Raw genomic sequence first — 24632 nt, forward strand, 5'->3', positions numbered from 1 at the left:
TTGAGTACCTGAATGTGTAAGGTATAGTCCTGAGCTCTTGTGCATGAATGTGTAAGGTATAGTCCTGAGCTCCAGTGCATGCATGTGTAAGGCATAGCCCTGAGCTCTAGTACATGAATGTGTAGGGCATAGTCGTGAGCTCTAGTGCCTGAATGTGTAAGGCATCACCCTGAGCTCTAGTGCCTGAATGTTTAAGGCATGGTTGTGAGCTCTTGTGCCTAAATGTGTAAGGCATAGTTGTGAGCTCTTGTGCCTGAATGTGCAAGGCATTGCCCTGAGCTCTAGTGCATGAATATGTAAGGCACAGCCCTGAGCTCTAGTGCACAAATGTGTAAGGCATAGTCCTGAGTTCTAGTGCAAGAATGTGCAAGGCATAGCCCCCTACTTTGAAGTGCCTGAATGTGTAAGGCACAGCCCTGATCTCTAGTGCATGAATGTATAAGTCAGAGTCCTTAGCTCTAGTGCACAAATGTGTAAGGCATAGTCCTAAGCTCTAGTGCATGAATGTGAAAGGCATAGACCTGAATTCTAGTGCCCGAATTTGGAAGGCACAGTCCTGAGCTCTAGTGCCCGAATGTGAAAGGCATAGTCTTGAGCTCTAGTGCCCGAAAGTGGAAGGCATAGTCCTGAGCTCTAGTGCCAGAATGTGAAAGGCATAGACCTGAGCTCTAGTGCCTGAATGTGAAAGGCATAGTCTTGAGCTCTAGTGCCTGAGTGTGAAAGGCATAGTCCTGAGCTCTAGTGCCTGAATGTGAAAAGCATAGTCCTGAGCTCTAGTGCTCGAATGTTGAAGGCATAGTCCTGAGCTCTAGTGCCTGAATGTGGAAGGCATAGTCCTGAGCTCTAGTGCCTGAATGTGAAAGGCATAGTCCTGAGCTCTAGTGCATAAATGTGTAAGGTATAATCCTGAGCTCTAGTGCATGAATGTGTAAGGCACCACCCTGAGCTGTAGTGCATAAATGAGTAAGGTATAATTCTGAGCTCTATAGTGCATGAATGTGTAAGGCATAGTCATGAGCTCTAGGGCCTTAATATATAAGGCATAGTCCTGAGCTCTAGTGCCTGAATGCGTAAGGCACAGCCCTGAGCTGTAGTGCATTAATATGTAAGGCACAGCCCTGAGCTGTAGTGCATGAATATGTAAGGCATAGCCCTGAGCTGTAGTGCATGAATGTGTAAGGCATAGCCCTGAGCTGTAGTGCGTGAACGTGTAAGGCATAGCCCCCTGATTTGTAGTGCCTGAATGTGTAAGGTACAGCCCTGAGCTCTAATGCATGAATGTATAAGGCATAGTCCTTAGCTCTAGTGCACAAATGTGTAAGGCATAGTTCCGAGCTTTAGTGCCTGAATGTGTAAGGTATGGTCCTGAGCTGTAGTGCCTAAATGTGTAAGACATATTCCTGAGCTCTAGTGCACGAATGTATAAGGCATAGCCCTGAGCTGTAGTGAATGAATGTTTAAGGCATAGCATGGGGACTTCTTATTGGCTGGCTTTAAACTTGGACAAGCTAGATAGAAAGTAATATTACATTAAGAAACAAATCTGTCAGCCCTACCACCATTTTTTTTAGATTATGCAGCAGCACATTTTTTTAAGCAAAACAGCTGATGTACAGTAGATGTACAGTATGTGCACACGCAAACTTAGTTCCCAGGCCAATCTGTAGACATGGGCGGTTTGTTTGTTTGCTTCTTTCTGTCTGAAAAAGTTTTCTGGTCATGCACAATCTGCCTCAGTCTACCAATTTGCCTCCGTTCTTGAGTTACTAAGCTGTTTATCAGAAAAGTTTTGATGTTGAAGGGTTATGCCTCCAATGCACACTAAGAGCTGTGATAGCAGAGAAGTTGTGGGATTGCTGATATTTCATTGTATTGTCACCACTGCATCCCTAATACAAATAAAAAATAATAGCCTTGACTTGCGCTTCAGTGCCGGTTTACATTGGTGCGATGCGGGAACCCTGCGAATCCTCTGCCAGTTCCTGCATCTCCCTGCAGGGAGTGTCAATACAAAGTTAATGACACCCCCAGATTAGTTTGCATATCGCGGTGTTAACTGTCAATTCGGAGAGGAATCGAATCGCAAAGGTGTGAACACCCATGCGATCCGATTCTGGTGCAGGCCAAAAAAAGGCTCCTGCAAGACTTTGGCCAAATATGATGCAAATTCAGCCATACAATCTGTATGGCTGAATTTGCATCGCACAGACATCGCATGTGATTTGCACAGCAGTGCGGTGTGAATCACATGCGATGTCTGACATTGCTATAATGTGAACCGGCACTTAATGTCTTACAGAAGCTAAAATCCTATGGACATTAGTGCACTTTTGTCATATTTATTGGCGATGAAGTAAAATACAAGCCTTGTAAGTCAAAAAAAATGTGAAAGCGTATGATGCTGCAAGATTCAGGCTCACTTTTATTGAATTAACATACTTTAGAAAGCTATGTGCATTTTTTTCTCTTTTGTGAATTTGCAATTTGACCTTTTGAAGGGGAAGGCAAAAACACTTGTCAATACTGTAACCTATAATGAGCAGCTGTCATTGTGGACTAAAGACGTGTGCAGCACTGGGAAGGTGTGTAGATGGTGAGTTAAACACTGTAATTGACGGCTGTCTAATGCATGTGTGCAGATGCTTTTTGTTTGCTACGTAAAGTTCACTACATCAAATGCCATATTATTACTCTTCTGCTAATATTAGGAGAGTGAGCTATCAATCTGAATTTTAATCAGGATATTCTCTCTTGAGAAAGTTCGGTACAGCTAAAATATGTGTCAGCATATTTCAAACCATAATGAAACTCTTCAAATCTACACTAACCAGAGCGAAGGTTGAAATATGAAAGTGTATGTCAAAATTTATAACACCTAGCATTGTTCTAAAGTTATCTCATTCCTATAAGCGAAGCCACAGTTATAGCGCACTTCGAGCATTGTTCAATATGAATGACTTTTCATGAAATCCTTTAATACAAGAAAGTGTAAAAAACATAAAACACACAGATTCATCCACAACTGACAAAATCTCAAAAAAGCTGTGTAAAACAAAGAAATAGAGCCAGAGATTAAGGCAAGCCATGCTCTGTGTGGTTCTTCCCAAGAGATGACTATCAGTAACAATAACTGCATATTATCAGCTGCTTGTATGCAACATCTTCACAATGATTTAAGAAATCTACTCGAGCCTATAAAAAAATAAAATAAAAAATGATGTTCTATTAAATTGAGTTGCATTGCCCTCTAAATAGAGTCGACCAAAAGAACCCTGCCATGAAAGAAATTAAGAGGATGCCATTCCTGATCTGAAAATGCCCATTGCCTAGCTGTCCAACTGACCTTCTGGCTTCAGTACTTCCTGAGTTATTGAGTCTGAACAAGTAAGCAGATGAGCAGCTCTGATGCCACCTCTATATGCTTTTTCCAGGTCAATGATTCAAAGCAGCCAGGTTAGTGGATGAGCATGACAACTAGACAAATACCATTTATTGTTTCCAGCCCTCGCAATATGTATTCTTCTGATGCTCTGTTCAGCCACCAGGAGGGAATAAAATTACCAGGTACTGCTGGGTAATTTAAGATATTTGACTTACTTCCTATCTCTCAGAAAATGGCAAAGGTGCTTGTTGATTACCCTAGTGCTGTCACAAACAGTAGGAGAAAGGTCAGCATCCCTGTGTCAATGTAGACTACAGCGACTGGAGTGTACAAGGGCTTCCTTTTTTGGTTCTGACGGCTGAATGGAACAATGGGGAGGCAGAAGATATGTATGTGCAGGTGGGGAGAGGTGACATTATAGTGTACATGCTGGTTTGCATTGCATGAGTATAGTACAGGTTAGCACAGGCTCACTTTTAATTCAAAAATTGATTAAAAGAGCAAGACTGAGTTTGTGACCAATATTTACAGAGATAAGATAATGAAAAAAGGGGTGACCACATGTGTATGCCTGTTAGGGGCATTGGCTGTCCACACAAAGGAAAATATATTTTTGTACTCATCGTAAAATCCTTTTTTTTTTTAATTCATTCCATTGAACACCCAAAGTCTTAAGCCATTGGGTTATACTTCAACCTACAGGAGGATTGGAGACAAAAAAATCTGTGTGCTGGCAGATGATATAATCCCTCCCACTACCAGTTTTCTAGCACAGCAGTACTGTCAGAACGATTATGCCCCTCAATGTACTCCACAAGAAAAGAAATTAATGGTGAGAACAAAAAAAAACTTTTTTTTTTTTCTTCTCATCCACTAAGGAATAAGGGAAGTCATAAAGCAGAACTCTAAACATACAGTACGGCCCCTGCCATCAGAGTCAGCAAATAACTGTGTAATTTGGGTTACAAAGTCATGCATGCCCATTGTAAAAACCTTAGCTGAAAGAGGAAAGGATCCAGCTACACTCAAAAAAAGGATGACTCTGAAGAGGAGAGAGTCTCTAAGAGTAGAGAACAACTTGACTCTAGGCTGCAAACAATGACACCATCAGTAGGTGTGCCGCAAGCGGTGCTCAACCCATTAGCAGAACGTAAGCTGGGTCATGCCAGTACCGCGGGACTGTCCCTGTTGAGCCTCAACCTCCCACCAATCCCCTTTATCTAGAATCAGACAAGTTTCAGTTGCAAAGAAGTCAGGCAAGGTAGAGGCTTAGGGTAAAAGGCAAAGCCTCAAGTACTTACAAAAGCCAAACAGCTGGTAGCAAATGAGAGTTACTGACTGAAGGGTTGGATGGCCAGAAGTGACAAAAGTCACCATAGGCAGGCAGTAGAAACAGATCAACAATACAAATGGATTTTTGCAACAGAATTAGCAGCAGGCAGATGCTTTCTGGATGCTTTATTGTGGAAAAGAGGGTGCATAACTCTCAGTCTTAGCGTTTACCTCTTCCATGGAAAAGTCAGCAGGAAATAGGAAATAAAGGAACCAAGCAACCAAAAAAAATAAGGGAGCTTCTAGCACTCGGCTTAACCAACCTACTCACTATGCAAGTCTTTAGAGACAGAGGAAAAGCAGAGGCAATGACACTGGTTCTGGACCTGTAAAGTGCTCTGTGGCTATTTTTATCAGAACAAAGTCTGGAGAGCGTCCTTCACAGAACTCCAAAGTTCACTTCCAGGCTAGCCCCACAACTTCCAGTCTATAGGAGTCTGGATACAGTATGTTACAATAAACTCAGTACCCAAAGTTCATTTCCAGGCTAGCCCCACAACATCAAATCTGGAGGGGGTCTAGATGCAGTGCGTTCCAACAGCCAGGACGAGGATGAGTGTGCTGGATAGTTTTCAAATGAAAAGAAAACCTCCAGATTCTAGAAAAACACAGGTTAGTCTTTACAACAGACAAGTTGAATTAAAGACATACATTTTCCTAGAACACCAACAAAAAGTGTAGAGATATGACAGTAGCAGATGGGGTTTTACCCTGGACTGTTCTATAGTTTGTTTGCCAGTGCCCAATCCTTCTGTAAGTGGCAGCATAACCTGAAGTTTTAAAATTTCCTATGACCTTCGGTGAACAAGAAAAAAAAATATTTCTTAAACAAAAATGGAATGCAGGGGTCATAAATATTTAATGTACAAAACGCTCACACAGAACAGCAGATGACGGAGGCACGTAACCTGACCACAGTAATCAGGCCTCAGCAGCCATGATTACCCTGCTCAGCACACACAGGAGGACACAGAAACTGGCAGGATCAGCCAGTTTTTTTTAAAAGCTTAGAGAGGGACAGGTTAGACAGTACAAGCACTGTGCTGTTTAACCTGCTATGAGGAAACATATATTTTTTTTTTTTTTTAGGGTTACAACCACTGTAACACCAGCTAAAATCAGGTCCACAACATTAGAAATTCTCACACCAGAATAGACAAGTGTTAATCCAGCTTTAACTTTTTTCTTGCTTTTGCACAGGGTCTGTCTAACCAGATCCACCCCCCCCCCCCCTTCTGGAGAAAAGCAAAATTAGTGCTTTTACCTAAATATTAAATTCATGTGTTGGACAAGGTACAAATCTAAATTCACAAGAATCACTAAATATATTCATATAAAACTTTTCAGTTTTTGTTTTGTGGTGCTCTGTGACAAAATTCTTACCAATTGAAGGTATAGAAAAGGGCATTGGATTCTACCATATATCCTAACAGTAGGTTAATTATATCTCCAGAAAAGAAGCTATAGAAAAGGGAATAACATTTTCAAAAAAATGTGGCAGAATGCCTGTTTTTTTTTTTTTTTTAAATAACACCAAAGCATGGGTTTTCACTGTACAGGACTTTAAATGTAACCGGTGTTTGCCCATGAAGACCAAAACAACAGGTTCCATTTGTTATCTTCATGCACATCTTCTTCTACTTACCTTGTTGTCACTTTCCCTGGTGCTCTTCCCCCAAAATAGAAAGTGACATACACTGCGTATAGAAAAGAATAACCCCCTTTAAAATAATCACATTTTGTTGCTTCACAGCCTGAAATGAAGACAGACACCGTTTTTGTTTTATCCAGCTGTACTTATTCAACTTGCACAACCTATGACATCCAAGTGAAAGATATAACTCCAACATGTCAGGAAAAAAAAATTCAAAAACAGAATCACTAAGTTGGAAATTGGACCACTCCCTCCTAAAAATGACTTAACTCAATCAGGTGTAGCTAATCTCCTTCTCAATGGCACATAAAGCCATTTGACTTTCAGTTGTGGTCATTTTGATTAGCTCAGTATGAAAAGAGCTTTCCTGGAGCATTTCAGTTCCTGGTAGTGCAATAAATGTAGACAATCAACTATGGGTGGCAAGACACTATCAAAAGATCTCTGGGATAAAGTTGTGAAAATGCAAAAGTCTTCATCAATGCCTAGAAGAACAATGAAGTATAATATTAAGAAGTAGAAGGTATTTGGTACAACACAGACCCTTCCTGGATCAGGACGTCACTCCAAACTGGATGAAAAGGCCAGGAGGAAACTAGTCAGAGAGGCTACCAAGAGGCCGACAGCAACTCTGAAGCAGTTGCAGGAATTTGTGACAAAGAGTGGTCAATGTGTGCATATGACAACAATATCACAAATTCGCCACAAATGTGGGCTTTGCGAAATTGCACCTTAAAGGTTCTGGGGCCACATGGAAAAAGGTTTGTGGTCAGGTGAGACTAAAATTTAATTACTCTGCCTTAACGCCACACGATATGTCTGGCGGAAATCCAATACAGCTTACCATCCAAATAACACCATTCCTACAGTAAAGCATGGAGGTGGTAATATCCTGTTTATGAGGATGTTTCTCTGCAGCAGGGATTGGAACCCTTGTCAGGATAGAAGGAAAAATAGATAGCGCAAAACACTGTTAAATTATTGAAGAAAATCTGCTGCCCTCTGCCAGAAAGTAGTCAATGGGAAGAAAGTTTACCTTCTAACATTGACAATGACCCAAAGGACACAGCAAAAATTACAGCATAGTAGTTGAAGGAGAAAAAGGTGAATGTCCTTGCATAGCCTAGGCAGAGCCCAGACAAACCGCATTCAAAATCTGTGGAATGACTTAACTGCAGTCCACAGTCATCATCAAACTTAACTGAACTTGAGCAGTTCTGCAAAGAAGAATGGGCAAATATTGCAAAGTCTAGATGTGCAAATTTAGTTGAGACATATTCCAACAGACTAAAGGCTGTAATTAAAGCAAAAGGTGGTTCAACAAAACATTCCATGATTCTGTTTTTGATTTTTTTTACTTTTTTTCTGACATGTTGGTGTTATATCTTTCACTTCGATGTTATAAAAGTTTATAAGAGTAAATACAGCTGGATAAAACAAAACTGTCTCTTTCTTTATTTTAGGCTGCAAAGCAACAAAATATGATTGTTTTAAAGGGGGGTGATTCTTATCTATACCCACTGTAATTGGGCTTTCCAGGTATGGGCTAGCGTGTGACTCAGTCCCTTGCTTCCTGTGTGACAATGCTGATGCTTGGCAACTCAGATATGCAGGACTGTCTACAATGGGGTAGAAAAAGTCTTTATCCTTGTGTCAGGAAAGGTAAGTATAAGCAGCCGTGGGAGATATCAACTAAGTGAACAAGACACTTTGGTCTTGATGGGCAAAGGAAAGGTTCACTTTAAAGCTGAGCTCCAGGCAAGCAGCTAAATACACTTTTAAAACAGTAAATATATTTTTTACCTGCTAAACAGTGGCGGCCCGTGCATAGGGGGCGCCAGGGCACCGCCCACTACCCCTAAAAAAAAGAAAAAAAAAAAAGAAAACAAAACGAACAAATAAAGTTGTACAAAAAAAAAAATTGGGTTCGCCGGCCTCGCCTGAAGGAACTGGTGGCTAGGGTTACGTCCCAGAAGAGGCGCCGATTGGCTGCCTTCTGGGGGGGTAGGGGGGTAACCTGGGCGCAAGTCTTTGCAATTGGACACCCCCACTTTCTGATATCCTGGCTGTGATTGGTCCAGTCTACAGCCTGGACCAATCATCATCCAGGATATCGCTGACGTCGCAATGGGGGCGGTGCCGGTGCGTGCGTCAGTCACTCACCGTCACCACCGCTCAGAGAAAAGGAGAGGCCGTCCGCCGGTTCCCGCCGCAGAGACGAGGGAGAAGGACCCGCCGCAGAAGAGGAGGAAGAAGCTGAGCCGCCCCGCCGCCAGGTAAGTTTGAAGGGAGCACGCACGCTGGTCTCTGCATCGATTGGGGTACAATGCTGTGGGCACTCTGCAATAATTGGGGTACAATGCTGGCGCTCTGCAATCATTGGGGGACAATGCTGGCACTCTGCAATCATTGGGGTACAATGCTGGCATTCTGCAATCATTGGGGGACAATGCTGGCACTCTGCAATCATTGGGGGACAATGCTGGCACTCTGCAATCATTGGGGGACAAAGCTGTGGCGCTCTGCAATCATTGGGGGACAATGCTGGCACTCTGCAATCATTGGGGGACAATGCTGGCACTCTGCAATCATTGGGGGACAATGCTGGCACTCTGCAATCATTGGGGGACAATGCTGGCACTCTGCAATCATTGGGGGACAATGCTGGCACTCTGCAATCATTGGGGGACAAAGCTGTGGCGCTCTGCAATCATTGGGGGACAATGCTGTGGCGCTCTGCAATCATTGGGGGACAATGCTGTGGTGCTCTGCAATCATTGGGGGACAATGCTTTGGCACTCTGCAATCATTGGGGGACAATGCTGTGGCGCTCTGCAATAATTGGGGGACAATGCTGTGGCACTCTGCAATAATTGGGGGACAATGCTGTGGCACTCTGCAATAATTGGGGGACAATGCTGTGGCGCTCTGCAATCATTGGGGGACAATGCTGTGGCGCTCTGCAATCATTGGGGGACAATGCTGTGGTGCTCTGCAATCATTGGGGGACAATGCTGTGGCGCTCTGCAATCATTGGGGGACAATGCTGTGGCGCTCTGCAATCATTGGGGGACAATGCTGTGGCCACTCTGCAATCATTGGGGTACAATGCTGTGGCACTCTGCAATCATTGGGGAACAATGCTGTGGCACTCTGCAATTATTGGGGGACAATGCTGTGGCGCTCTGCAATCATTGGGGGACAATGTTGTGGCGCTCTGCAATCATTGGGGGACAATGCTGTGGCGCTCTGCCATCATTTGGGGACAATGCTGTGGCCACTGTGCAATCATTGGGGGACAATGCTGTGGCGCTCTGCAATCATTGGGGGACAATGCTGTGGCGCTCTGCAACCATTGGGGGACAATGCTGTGGCGCTCTGCAACCATTGGGGTACAATGCTGTGGGCACTCTGCAATCATTGGGGGACAATGCTGTGGCGCTCTGCAATCATTGGGGGACAATGCTGTGGCGCTCTGCAATCATTGGGGGACAATGCTGTGGCGCTCTGCAATCATTGGGGGACAATGCTGTGGCGCTCTGCAATCATTGGGGACAATGCTGTGGCGCTCTGCAATCATTGGGGTACAATGCTGTGGCACTCTGCAGTGATTGGGGTACAATGCTGTGGCGCTCTGCAATCATTGGGGTACAATGCTGTGGCACTCTGCAATCATTGGGGTACAATGCTGTGGCGCACTCTGCAATCATTGGGGACAATGCTGTGGCGCTCTGCAGTGATTGGGGACAATGCTGTGGCGCTCTGCAGTGATTGGGGACAATGCTGTGGTGCTCTGCAGTGATTGGGGACAATGCTGTGGCGCTCTGCATTGAAAGGGGCTCGCACGCTGAACTCTGCATTGATGGGGGCACGGAACCGTTGCATTGAAGGGGGCACGCACGCTGAACTCTGCACAGTGTTTATTGCATTGAAGGGGGCACAGCACAGTTGCATTGAAGGGGGCATGCACGCTGAACTCTGCATTGTGGGGGCACAGCACAGTGTTCATTGCATTGAAAGGGGCACAGCACAGTTGCATTGAAGGGGGCATGCACGCTGAACTCTGCATTGTTGGGGCACAGCACAGAGTTCATTGCATTGAAGGGGGCACAGTGTTTATTGCATTGAAGGGGGCACAGCACAGTGTTTATTGCATTGAAGGGGGCACAGCACAGTGTTCATTGCATTGTGGGGGCACAGCACAGTGTTCATTGCATTGAAGGGGGCACAGCACAGTGTTTATTGTATTGAAGGGGGCACAGCACAGTGTTTATTGCATTGAAGGGGGCATAGCACAGTGTTCATTGCATTGAAGGGGGCACAGCACAGTGTTTATTGCATTGAGGGGGGCACAGCACAGTGTTTATTGCATTGAAGGGGGCACAGCACAGTGTTTATTGCATTGAAGGGGGCATAGCACAGTGTTCATTGCATTGAAGGGGGCACAGAACAGTGTTTATTGCATTGAAGGGGGCACAGCACAGTGTTCATTGCATTGAAGGGGGCACAGCACAGTGTTTATTGCATTGAAGGGGGCACATCACAGTGTTTATTGCATTGAAGGGGGCACAGCACAGTGTTTATTGCATTGAAGGGGGCACAGCACAGTGTTTATTGCATTGAAGGGGGCACAGAACAGTGTTTATTGCATTGAAGGGGGCACAGCACAGTGTTCATTGCATTGAAGGGGGCACAGCACAGTGTTTATTGCATTGAAGGGGGCACAGCACAGTGTTCATTGCATTGAAGGGGGCACAGCACAGTGTTTATTGCATTGAAGGGGGCACATCACAGTGTTTATTGCATTGAAGGGGGCACAGCACAGTGTTTATTGCATTGAAGGGGGCACAGCACAGTGTTTATTGCATTGAAGGGGGCACAGAACAGTGTTTATTGCATTGAAGGGGGCACAGCACAGTGTTTATTGCATTGAAGGGGGCACAGCACAGTGTTCATTGCATTGAAGGGGGCACAGCACAGTGTTTATTGCATTGAAGGGGGCACAGCACAGTGTTTATTGCATTGAAGGGGGCACAGCACAGTGTTTATTGCATTGAAGGGGGCATGCACGCTGAACTCTGCATTGTTGGGGCACAGCACAGTGTTCATTGCATTGAAGGGGGCATAGCACAGTGTTCATTGCATTGAAGGGGGCACAGCACAGTGTTTATTGCATTGAAGGGGGCACAGCACATTGTTCATTGCATTGAAGGGGGCACAGCACAGTTGCATTGAAGTGGGCATGCACGCTGAACTCTGCATTGTGGGGGCACAGCACAGTGTTTATTGCATTTAAGGGGGCATAGCACAGTGTACATTGCATTGAAGGGGGCACAGCACAGTGTTCATTGCATTGTGGGGGCACAGCACAGTGTTCATTGCATTGAAGGGGGCACAGCACAGTGTTTATTGTATTGAAGGGGGCACAGCACAGTGTTTATTGCATTGAAGGGGGCATAGCACAGTGTTCATTGCATTGAAGGGGGCACAGCACAGTGTTTATTGCATTGAGGGGGGCACAGCACAGTGTTTATTGCATTGAAGGGGGCACAGCACAGTGTTTATTGCATTGAAGGGGGCATAGCACAGTGTTCATTGCATTGAAGGGGGCACAGAACAGTGTTTATTGCATTGAAGGGGGCACAGCACAGTGTTCATTGCATTGAAGGGGGCACAGCACAGTGTTTATTGCATTGAAGGGGGCACATCACAGTGTTTATTGCATTGAAGGGGGCACAGCACAGTGTTTATTGCATTGAAGGGGGCACAGCACAGTGTTTATTGCATTGAAGGGGGCACAGAACAGTGTTTATTGCATTGAAGGGGGCACAGCACAGTGTTCATTGCATTGAAGGGGGCACAGCACAGTGTTTATTGCATTGAAGGGGGCACAGCACAGTGTTTATTGCATTGAAGGGGGCACAGCACAGTGTTTATTGCATTGAAGGGGGCATGCACGCTGAACTCTGCATTGTTGGGGCACAGCACAGTGTTCATTGCATTGAAGGGGGCATAGCACAGTGTTCATTGCATTGAAGGGGGCACAGCACAGTGTTTATTGCATTGAAGGGGGCACAGCACATTGTTCATTGCATTGAAGGGGGCACAGCACAGTTCCATTGAAGGGGGCATGCACGCTGAACTCTGCATTGTGGGGGCACAGCACAGTGTTTATTGCATTTAAGGGGGCATAGCACAGTGTTCATTGCATTGAAGGGGGCACAGCACAATGTTCATTGCATTGAAGGGGGCACGCACGCTGAACTCTGCATTGAAGGGGGCATGTATGCTGGTCACTGCATTGAAAGGGGGCATATACCATCTCCTGTACCATGACCTGTGCCATGCCTATACCATATCTGTGCCATGCCTATACCATCACCTGTGCCATGCCTGTACCATCACCTGTGCCATGCCTGTGCCATGCCTGTATCATCACCTGTGCCATGCCTGTACCATCACCTGTGCCATGCCTATACCATCACCTGTGCTATGCCTGTACCATGACTTCAAAGTCACGCAATTTTTTACTGCGTTTTTTGACGCGAAGCAATACCTATTACATTTTTCTTTTTGCGCCCCCCCCAAAAATTTTGAGCACCAGCCGCCACTGCTGCTAAAGGTATTTTAATCCCATTGTGAGACTTAAAACTCGTCACACTAGATGTGTTTTTTGGTCAGCAATGATAAATGCAGGCTCAACAGAAGAACACAGAGAAAACAATTGTTTTCTCTGTGCCCTGTTCAAACTATACATGTGCATTATTGTGCTTTGCTGCAGAGCCCAATTATCCAAAAATATTGACTTTCGCTATCTCCTAGTCTGTGTTCTGCTGTACACGGGATTAGAAAAGGCTGATAGCTGGAAACATTTAAGTAGTTATTCTGGTTGTGTTTAAAAATAAAAATGATTTTATTTTTAGCCAATAAATAGCTGCAAATTGCATCTTTTTTTTTGTCACTGGAGTTGAGCTTTAAGGCAAGGGTCTTATCTGTATCTACCAAGTCATACAAGACTTAGTCCCCCTGTATATCATTTTCTAGCCCAGTCTGCTCTTAGCCTTTGATTTCAAATTCCCTAGTTCTCTTTTCAACAAGTTTCTATGGCATATGACATCATAGAGGGTTTTCTGAGATCAAGGACCTACTGTGGACTTTGTTGTGGAAGCAAAAGCCAGTATTCAAAGTGCTTTTTATTCTATCCCACTCACTTGCATAACAAGAAAGTTGTAAACATCAAACAGACTCATCTACTTGCTTCAAAACGTCATTTGTTACATTCAGCACCCTTGCGTCCCATGGTTTTTATCGTTTCATAACATGAACCAGAAAAATTTCAAGTTTTCTCATGGAATAGATGTAAAAGAGATTCCAGTGTGATTTATTGGTCATTCATCTAGCCAAGATGACCACTAAGTCCTCGTTCACCCGGGAATCCTGCATTTGTTTTATTTAAACGCAGGGGAAATTGATCCGACAAGTATAAACCAACTATATATACTTCCCAGATCAAGTTCTCCTGCGTTTAAATGTATATGTGTTTACACATGTTTGGATGCCTTCAGAGTATCTAATAGGTCCCTAGGCTCACAGATTTTTTTTTTCTTTTAATGCTAGGTTCTCATCTATGCATGTTACGACTGATGTGTTTTTCAGAGCATTTTGGGTGCGATTTAGACACGTGTTTTTGATGCATTTTGCGATTTCCTTTTTTTGGCTAACAGGAAAGTAGGACAGTTCTTTTCATGTAGTGCGACTATGATGTGACTTTACATTCTTTGGCACTCAAGTCCTATCAAAGTCACGCAGAAACCTTTGTGTGTCCAAAGTTGCATGTTAGGGTTAAGGGCTAGGGTTAAATGTTAGGGTTAAGGACTAGGGTTAAATGTTAGGGTTAAGGGCTAGGGTTAAATGTTACGGTTAAGGACTAGGGTTAAATGTTAGGGTTAAGGGCTAGGGCTAAATGTTATGGTTAAAGGCTAGAGTTACATAGCTAGTCAGGTTGAAAAAAGACACAAGTCCATCTGACACAACCAATAAAAAAAAAAAAAAAAACAGTAATGAAAACCCAACCATACAATCCCATATACACAATCCTATACCCGCAGTTGATCCAGAGGAAGGGTTAGGGTTAAGAGCTAGGGATAAATGTTAGGGTAAGGGCTAGGGTTAAGGGCTAGGGTTGAATGTTAGGGTTAAATGCTAGGGTTAGGGTAAGGACAAGGGTTAAATGTTAGGGTTAAGGGCTAGGGTTAAATGTTAGGGTTAAGGGCAAGGGTTAAATGTTAGGGTTAAGGGCAAGGGTTAAATGTTAGGGTTAAGGGCTAGGGTTAAATGTTAGGGTTAAGGGCAATGGTTAGGGTTAAATGTTACGGTTAAGGGATAAGGTTAAATGTTAGGGTTAAGGGATAGGGTTAAATGTTAGGGTTAAGGGATAGGGTTAAATGTTAGGGTTAGCAGTAATCATTAGGGTTAAGGTTAGTGTTCTAACCGTAACAATTACCGCCAACCCTAATGCTTAACCCTAACCCTAACCTGCAATGTTGGACACAAAGGTTCCAGCACTACTTTGATGCTACTTGAGTGTCAGAGAGTGTAAAGTTGCATCAAAGTCGCACTCCATGACCATAATGGTCATACTTTCCTATTAGCAAAAACAAAAAGCATAAAAACGCGTGTTTAAAATGCACTGCAAAATACGCCAGAAAAGCGCATCAGCTGCAACCTGCATGAATGCGAACCTAGCATTAGAAGAAAAAAAAATCTGTGCGTCTAGGGACTGATTAGGTACCCTGAACGCATTAAAAAATGTGTAAGTCTATTATACGCAAAGCGCAATCTGGTGCGGAAAAAATGTCCCTGACCTTTTCCAAAAAAAGGACCGGCTAGAAATGCATAGATGTGAACTGGATCCATAGGAAACCATGCAAATGGACTGTAGTATGTATAAAAAAAATAAAAAAATGCACTAAAAAAACGCATAGGTGTAAACCAAGGAAATGTGACTGAATGCAATTAAACATACTGTGTGCATTATACCATTTAAAATCATTACACATTTTATTTATGTTTGGAAATGTCCTTTGAATGCACATAATTGCATGCTCATATGAATGAGGCCTTAGTCTTATAACCTGTACCCTCTTCTCAAGTAATAATTATCCTGCCAACACCTAATATTCCCAGAATACCAATAAGCTGGTTAGGATTTGACTTATAAATGTTTGGCTGTAAATAGATTTTATGAACTTATTTATTATTACGTTGGGAAGTTCAAAGACTCATTTAAATAATTATTAACATCTTGGGACTTAGGTTTACATTGCCTTTTCTCTATTATCTCAGCAGAAAGCACCTTTATTGCAAAAGCACTGAAATGTAGATGAACCTACTTTGAAAGAGAGTCTGCGGATATTAAATATTGTGGATGAGAAAATGCTGCGTATTATGCAGTAAATAAACCTGAATGGCATAAATAGAAGTAGCCACTGTCATTGTAGAGATTTAATAATAGCGTACGGAACGGCAGAAGGGGGGTACAGGAGAGGCTAGTAGAGAATCATCAGAAAAAATACGATTTGGGGAGAAATTGGACACAAAAGCTGCATTCTTAAAAGTATTATCACCTCAGCCAGCATTGCAAGATGCTGATTTTGAACAATAGCCGTCCGATACGTAGCCAATCCTCCTTCTTCTAGACTGGGAAATAGGAAGTACAGGTGGACGCTGTCATGCAAATAAAATGAAAGAAATTCATAAGTGGCATAAAAAGAAAATCAATCAGTAGTAATGATCAAACTGTGCTGCTTATGGAGAATCAGAATTAGAATTTATTGGTGTTGTGAAATATGCATAGATTAGAGAAAGATATTATTCATTATTAATCTATCACTTCCACTGCACTGTACTTGTACACAAATTGGAGCCAGCTGTCAGGAGAGAAAAATGCAGATCAATACACGATATCTAAAGCAGAAACCTGAGTGGTGTCAAAAGCTTTACCGGCAAAGATTTTCTCTGCTACATATTCCATAACCTGCAGACTTGGCCGGCTTCTCCTTTCAGCGTTTGAAATAAAGCATGATAGAAATATCTTAGAATCCACAGCAGGGATTTTTTTCAAACAGCACACGCCAGCAATGCAATGGAAAGTAGTTCTTTTCAGTACATAAAGGAGCACATGAACCCCACACTTGCATATGTATATACAGTATAATAGTACTTGTATTGGAGTTCCAAAAATAAAAAAAGAAATTATAATGTATGGAAATAACAGCCTATATGAGTCATTAAGGAAAAGTGGGGGGAAAACATCCCTTGGATCCAATATGCATTCTCACAGGTTCTACATAAATCCCTGCTCTCCCACTGATGATACCCCTGTGCTTCTCTGTCTTCATACAAATAACCCTCGCACTTGCTCCCTCTCTTCTGCCCCCCCATTCCTTTTTCCAACAATCCCTTTTATTCCTTCATGTAAAGATACATATTTCAAAAAGTACACATTATGAGAAACTTTAAAAGTTGAATAGAAAACATTTTGCTGTTCTTTATCTTGAGTGTCAAGAGAGTTATGTCACAAAACATGTTTTTGGCTACCAAAAAATGCCAAACTAACTGAAAAAAGGGGTGACTGCAAAAAATATGCTGTAAACTTCTGCTCTAGTTTATAAGGAAATAGTGTATTACTCTCCACACTCTGTCAAAATGAAATACAAAATATTAGGATGCGCATTAAGCTACCTGTGGTGTAAAGTACATGTAAATGGCTCTTGATGTATATAAACTATTTCCATTGTTCTACCCATTCTCCTTTCCTGTATACTGCAGTTCTGCATGAATGTCACTGAAAGAGTTAAAATATCTAAAGTATTTTTTTTTGGTTTAGTTTTGGATAGGTTGGTAAAGTATACACTATATTACCAAAAGTATTGGGATGCCTGCCTTTACATGCAAATGAACTCTAATGGCATCCCAGTCTTGATATAAGGTCAACTCTATATTGAGTTGGCCCACCCTTTGCAGGTGTAACAGTTTCAACTCTTCTGGGAAGGCTGTCCACAAGGTTTAGGAATGTGTCTAAACCATCCTTTCAAAAGCGCATTTGTGAGGTCTGCGCTCTAAGCTATCCCAAAGGCGATCTATCAGGTGGAGGTCAGGACTCTGTGCAGACCAGTCAAGTTCCTCCACCCCAAACATGCTCATCCATGTCTTTATGGAGCTTGTTTTGTGCACGGGTCCAAATCATTTGGTGGATGAGGGATTATGGTATGGGGTTGTTTTTCAAGGGCTGGGCTTGGCCCCTTAGTTCCAGTGAAGGGAATTCTTAAGGTCTCAGCATACTAAGACATTTAGGACAATTTCTGCTCCCAACTTTGTGGGAACAGTTTGGAGTTGGCCCTTCATGTTTCAACATGACTGCGCACCAGTTAACAAGACAAGGTCCATAAAGACATGGATGAGCGAGTTTGGGGTGGAGGAAATTGACTGGCCTGCATTCAACCCTATAGAAAACCTTTGGGATGAATTAGAGCGCAGACTGCGAGCCAGGCCTTCCCTCTAACATCAGTGCCTGACCTCACAAATGCGCTTCTGGAAGAATGGTCAAACATTCCCATAGACACACTCCTAAACCTTGTGGACACCCTTCCCAGAAGAGTTAAGCTGTTAAAGCTGCAAACGGTGGGCCAACTTAATATTTAACCCTGGGGACTAAGACTAGGATGCTATTAAGTTCATGTGCGTGTAAAAGCAGGCGTCCCAATACTATTGGTAATATAGTCTTCATCTTCCCAATGGAACACAGACAGCTAATAAAAGAAAAAAAATCCCAGATGTTTCATCTATAGTGAGACTGGATGGAAATGTATTGTCTAGAGCAGGAATTCCCAAACTACGGCCCTGCAGCTGTTGCAAAACTACACATCCCATGAGGCATTGTAAAACTCTGACATTCACAGACATCACTAGGCATGATGGGAATTGTAGTTCCTGAACAACTGGAGGGCCGTAGTTTGGGAATCCCTGGTCTAGAGTAAGGTAGCCTCACCTCAAATGGAATAGGTTACATATGGAGCAGGGATGCCCAAAGGTGTTGCTTGTAAAGCATGTTAATAGATGTTTGCCTATGTGAAATATGTGTATGGTATTCAATTATGAGTAATGTCTTCTTTACACACAATTCAAATGTGTTTGAATGAGCTTACTCTTGTTTGCAAACAAAAACTACTGGAAAGGAAAAAAAGTTTTAGCTTTAGATATACTTTTCAGTAAAACTAAAGGAAAAACTTTTTGGAGAAAGATTGGAACACTTGTGAGGTTTTCACCACCTCACAGGATCTTGCTGTACCAACACAGAGGTCTATACGTGACAGGGTCCCATGGGGGCAGCCTCCAGACATCCACCCAAGACATCTCCCCCAGAAATCTGGCCAAAGGGGTACCACGAGCACCCAGCCCAGCTCTGGGAGGAGGGTGTCTGTCCCTGGAGGGGTCCAACACCCCGTTGAAGTCCCCCATAACAAAATGTAGTGCAGAAGGTTTGTCCAAAGTGAAACACACCAGCTCCCTCAACACCGCCAGTGAAAAGAGAGGAGGCACATACACCACAGCAAACACATATGTTCGAGAATACATTGTACAATGCAAAAATACAAATCTACCCTCTGGGTCACACAGGGCAGACAGCTGATGGTAGTCCAGGGATTTGTGTATCAAAACACACACCCCCCTGGAGTACGAAGTATGGGCAGAATGATAGATACGTTGGGCCCATGCATATTTCACACAACACTCCGTGTCAGTCGTGAGATGAGTTTCCTGCAGTCCCACAGTAGCCGGAAAGTATTTACGTAGTACGGTGTTCATCATGGCCCTCTTCAAGGGGTCGCCAAGCCCCCTGACATTCCACGACACCACAGGGACACTAGCCATAAGGCAAAAGTTTCTCCATCAGTAAAGGGGTAGAGTCACACACCTCGGGAAGCAAGGCACTGTGGGGCCAAGGCAGCACATACAGAATAGGGGAAATCCGTGCAATCATATAAAAATGGTGTATCCATAGAAAAAGAAAAAAGAAACAAGCTTGCCAACGGGGCAAGGTAACAGTCCACGGTTCCGTTAGTACACATGTGGATAGCAAAGCAACACCAAAGGCATCACCAGGCATCAAGAAAAAAAGGCATTGATAAGCAATCGGTGCTTACATGTCACAGTGCAGGTCCTATAAACGGTTCCGAAAAAGTATAAGGCACCATGAGTCCAGTGGCCAGCAGGCCAAGTAAAAAAAGGGGAAGAGAAAAGTGCAGGTCTCCATGGTCATACAGGGCATCAAGGATCCAGCTCCTCGCAGTGTCTGGCATGCAAAGAAGGCTCATTAACATCCAACCACTCCACCGCCTCTCTTGCCGTGATGAGGAAGTGGGTTTGACCACTAGCAGTAACTCTCAGACGAGCAGGGTACAGAATAGCATAGGGTAGTTGTAACTTTTGTAGACGCTGCTTCACTTCATGAAATTTGGCCCTCTTCTTTTGGACCTCAGGGGAGAAGGCCGGGTAGATGGACAATCGCACTCCATTAAATTTAAGCACAGCCTTCTCCCTAGCCAGCCGCAGCACCTTCTCTCGGTCCCTGTAGTGCAATAGGCGGCGAGGTCCAGTCTGGGAGCATTACCCGGGACAGCCCGCGTGGGCGTGCGATGGGCCCTCTCCACAGCAAACATAGGGGAGAACGCATCCCTCCCAAACATGTCGATCAGCCACTGCTCCACAAATTCAGTGGGGTCCCTACCTTCCACCTTCTCAGGGAGTCCCACTATGCGAATGTTCAATGTCATCAGCCTTGTCCTGCAATGCCCGCATCAAGGCCGAGTTAGCTTGGGTGTCCCCTATAATTGCTGGCATGCCAGCCGCGGCGCCTTTTTGGAGATCAGAGGCCGCGCCGTCCTCCCGGCCTTTCCGGGTCATCATGGCAGCTAGCAAGGATCGGAAGGTATCCTGCGACTCCCGGGAGCACGACGAAGCGATCGGTGCAAGGAACGAGCAGATCGGTGTCCGGAGTAAGGATAGGTGAGAGGATTACAACTGGGAGCTCTGTGCAGCGCGTCCGCTCACATGCCTTGCGTGGCCACGCCCCACTTGTGAGGTTTTCATTGCTGTCTGTGCACCCTTTAGGGAGATTCAATCTCTCCATTTGTCCTGTTTACCCTTATCACCAAGAGTGAAAGCGAAAGCAAAACCCAAATTTTGGGTTGTCACTAGAACAGGATAAGGTGCCCTGCCTTACTCTATCCAAAAGTAAAAAAAAAAAAAAGGTTTTGTCATTACTTCTGCATTGAATGTTCTTCCTCATTCACTGGAAGAATTACCTAGGTACTTGGGCATGTGGGGACAATGCCTCATATAAATGGGTCCTGTTACACACACTGAATTTGTAAAAGAATACATTGTTTTTGGTCTTCAATGAGTATAGGTATTTTTTGCCTCCACAAGGCTAAATGTTTACCGACTTGTCAAATACCTCATCCCAAACTACCTCCTAATTCCTGTGCACATTCTTCATGACAGGTCTCTGTGATACAGAGATATGCTCTCTCAGGAACTGGTGGACAATGTACATATAGTACCGCCCAACTATCCTAGATTCTGCGGGACCATCCCAAGATTTCAAGTTAATTCCGGGTCCCGCTGGACTGGGCTGGAGTCCCGGACTTTCCACTCAGTGAGAATATACTCAGTGGGTTCAGTGTATGCTCTCACACACTGCACCCAATAAAGAGTCCAGCTAGCAAAGCATGCCTGCTCCCGCTGCTTCCACCTAACCTTTTTGCTTTCATTAGTTGCTAGGACCGCCGGCATTATAGCCACCAATGACACGCTGTTTAGGCCTGAAACTAGCTCTGTGCAGAGCTGCTTGACCTCCCAGCTCTGCCTTCTGGCTCCGGCATACTCTTGCTGGCTTCTATCTGCTCCCACTCAGTAAGGTGCCTTGTATATGTCTGGATGGAAACTTTTTGATTTTAGGAAATAAATAGGCATTTAAAATACACCATAAGAACTCTCTTTCCATAATTGTTGGTGGTGGATTGAGCGTCTGTTTGGTGCATTCCAAACGGTGTTACTCATCCCTTTCCAATGTTTTTAAGGCTGGCTTTCAGAAGATGGCTATTATGCAGATCTAGGAGATGCGCAGAGTGGTGCCATATGGGAGATATCCCTTGATTATATGGAACGCTAAAAAGTGCTTTGTTGCTTTTATTTTGATAAAAGCATTTATTTAAATATCTTTTTAACATATTCATGGTTTGCACTATTTGCACTTTAAGATATGGTTATAAGTTTTGGGTCACAATACTTTATTGGTATGCCAACTGTATCAGAATGGGCAGGCCTGTCCAGAGAATTCAATGAAACCCCAGCATCCCGTCGATCCATGTCCGATTCCCACAGCCTAGTGCCGGAACCAATTCAAGCACTGGGCTCTACTAATCCCCCTGCTCTGATCCTGAGCCCCCTGGGTTCCAATCCCCCTGCAGATCAGCAGGCTTTCCTTCTCCTCCTGCTGTCTACGCTGCCTGGGAATCGGTTCCTGTATATTCCCCTAGTCCCTGCCACTCTAAAACAGCCAATCCTTGCTCTGATCCCTGTTTCCACCCCTGCAGCACTCTGTCTGGGGTGCCCCAGGGGGAGCCAAGATTCTCCCCTCCCAGCCATCATAATCTAACCACACCTACTTTAAGCTGAGATGCGCTACAGGTGCCACAGGTCACTATCCCCCCAAACTGTCCCTCATTCTCAATTTCAAATGTTGGAAGATATGACTGTATGACACTGGCAAAATCACAGGGCAGTAACTATCAGAGTACAATAATCTATGACCACTGACACTGAGCCCAGTTCACACTGATGCGATGTGTGAAACACAGTGATTCCTGTACATTTCTCGCACCGCATAGCAATCACACTGAGTTCATGCAATCTGCTGCAGGTGTCAAATAAATGTTAACGACACCTCAAAAGCAGCTCACAAAATTCAGTGCCTTTGCCTGAATCAGATCACATGGGTGTTCCAGTGCAAACAACAAAGCTGCCCACCCCTTTTTCATGCGAATGCGATGTGCTATTTAAGCCATTTAAAAGAACGGGCTTAAAATTGCACCGCACAGAATTGCATGTGATTTGCATAGGAATGTACAAATGATTTTTTTGTAGCAACGTTTCATCCATCAGTAAATCATTGCTACGATTTGCAAAGAAGTGGTAACAGTACATATTTTTTTAGGTGTACAGAAGTTTAATTACCGTAAAACAATGAACCTCTCTAGTAGCTGTAAGGAATATGCTTGATGTTACCAAGAACTGACGGCTTCTTATTCAAACTTGCAACAGAAAAATGACAGCTAAAACTGACTGGTTCTCCTAAGCAACCAGTGTTTTTATGACTGAACTAGAGAACTTAACTGGTCCCCAGTGCATTGGTTGTACTTACATTAGGTGAAGTTGTACGAACTGAAAAAAAAACACTGTCACCGGCAAGGACAATGCTTCTGACAGAATTCAGAATACTTGTCCTATCAAGCTTCATTGCCTTTTTCTCTATACATTCTCAGATATAGAGAAATAAAGGAGCAACTGATAATCCCAGGGTTTTGAAGAAGAGGATGAAGTATTTTACTCTCTTATAGTTCAAGTGGAGCCAGTTCTAAGAATGATGGCAGTTTTGTGCCGTTTGCTTGAGTTATTAAGCAAGGCTAGTCTGGGAACAAAAGGTGTCAGAGTACATGGCAGCAAAATGTGCTGTCTCTAGCGTCTGTCTATCCTGCCTTCATTCTGGAAATACATTACTTACGTCTCCCTGGGAGTGCATTATTCTGCCAGAATCAAGGAAGCTAAACCTGCCTGTTGTCAGAACACATTAATAAAAACATAAGATTGATTAAGTAAATGAGCAACGCATAGGAAACAATGCTGCATTGCATCATGCAGAAGACATTCAGTTCCGGCAATAAACATTAAAAAAGAACTCCTGGAAAAATATAAAATCACGTAAAAGCTTCTTGTCTAAAAGTTGTTCATCAACTTTAGTTCCATTTAAAACAATGCATCTAGAAACAGGAACTTCTTGATGGTGTAATCACAGGCTTCTGAGAAATATAAGTATACTAGCAGCTGTAAAGATCCTGTAAGCAAGACAGATAGCTACACGGGTGAATACCTCAATGACAGCAAGGGCAACTCTATAGGTAGGCAATGTTCCTTGATTAGGATTAGGAACATGCAAAAAGCATCCTGTAACATTATAAAATAACAATACCATTCAGTATGTTTTTCATGTTACAGAATATAATTTATATTTTGATAAGGAATATGCGTTTCATTGATTAGGGTCGGTTTTTTCCCTCTTCCACCTGTCAATCACTGGGCTCACACACAGACCCCTTTAACATGCAATAGCAAGTTTAAAGTGTTACTAAATCCACGTTAGTAAAATCAGCCTGTATGTGCAGTAAAGCATGCTTATTATACCTACTGTGGAATCTAAGGGGTCTGCATTGTGTAAAAAGGATCCTGTCTTCTCTGTTCCTCCCCTTCTTCCAATGTCCCCAAACCATGTCCGGATAGAACAGAGGCTAGGGGACAAGCTGCACACGCTCAGTTTGGTGTGTATTGCTAGAGAGTTTTTTTTTTTCTCTTTGTATGTGGTCAGCATAGGGCCAACCTGCACTGTCCAGACAGAGGGTCATGGGTCCTGCAACCTCATAGGAAAGTCAGAGGAGAATGAAAACCCCTCCTACAAGCTTTAACCAGAGATTGACAGAAGTCACAAGGCTGCTATATACTGCTGATGAGAAAGGGTATTTAGCAGTTTACAGTATGTCACAAAAGTAAGTACACCCCTCACATTTTTGTAAATATTTTATTATATCTTTTCATGTGACAAAACTGAAGAAATTTGCTACAATGTAAAGTAGTAAGTGTACAGCTTGTATAACAGTGTAAATGTCTTGTCCCCTCAAAATAACTCAACACACAGCCATCAATGTGTAAACCGCTGGCAACAAAAGTGAGTACACCCCTAAGTGAAAATGTCCAAATTGGGCCCAATTAGCCACCCCCCCCCCCCCCCCCCGGTGTCATCTGACTCATTAGTGTTACAAGGTCTCAAGTGTGAATGGGGAGCAGTTGTGTTGAAGGTGTTTTTGGTGTTGTCACTCTCACTCTCTCATACTGGTCACTGGAAGTTCAACATGGAACCTCATGGCAAAG

The 24632-nt window shown here is 43.6% G+C and overlaps 1 protein-coding gene across 1 annotated transcript in view; it reads right to left on the reverse strand.

The window, feature by feature from the left end:
- The window catches only part of DROSHA (drosha ribonuclease III), a 649328-nt gene that overhangs the window by 129004 nt on the left and 495692 nt on the right, over nucleotides 1-24632 (reverse strand). Inside the window, exon 21 of the mRNA XM_082259249.1 lies at nucleotides 15995-16094. Coding sequence (XP_082115375.1) covers nucleotides 15995-16094 — 100 coding nt within the window. The remainder of the gene's footprint in view (nucleotides 1-15994; nucleotides 16095-24632) is intronic.

Source organism: Pelophylax lessonae (genome assembly GCF_965119305.1).
Source record: "Pelophylax lessonae genome assembly, chromosome: 5".
Taxonomy (NCBI): Eukaryota; Metazoa; Chordata; class Amphibia; order Anura; family Ranidae; genus Pelophylax; species Pelophylax lessonae.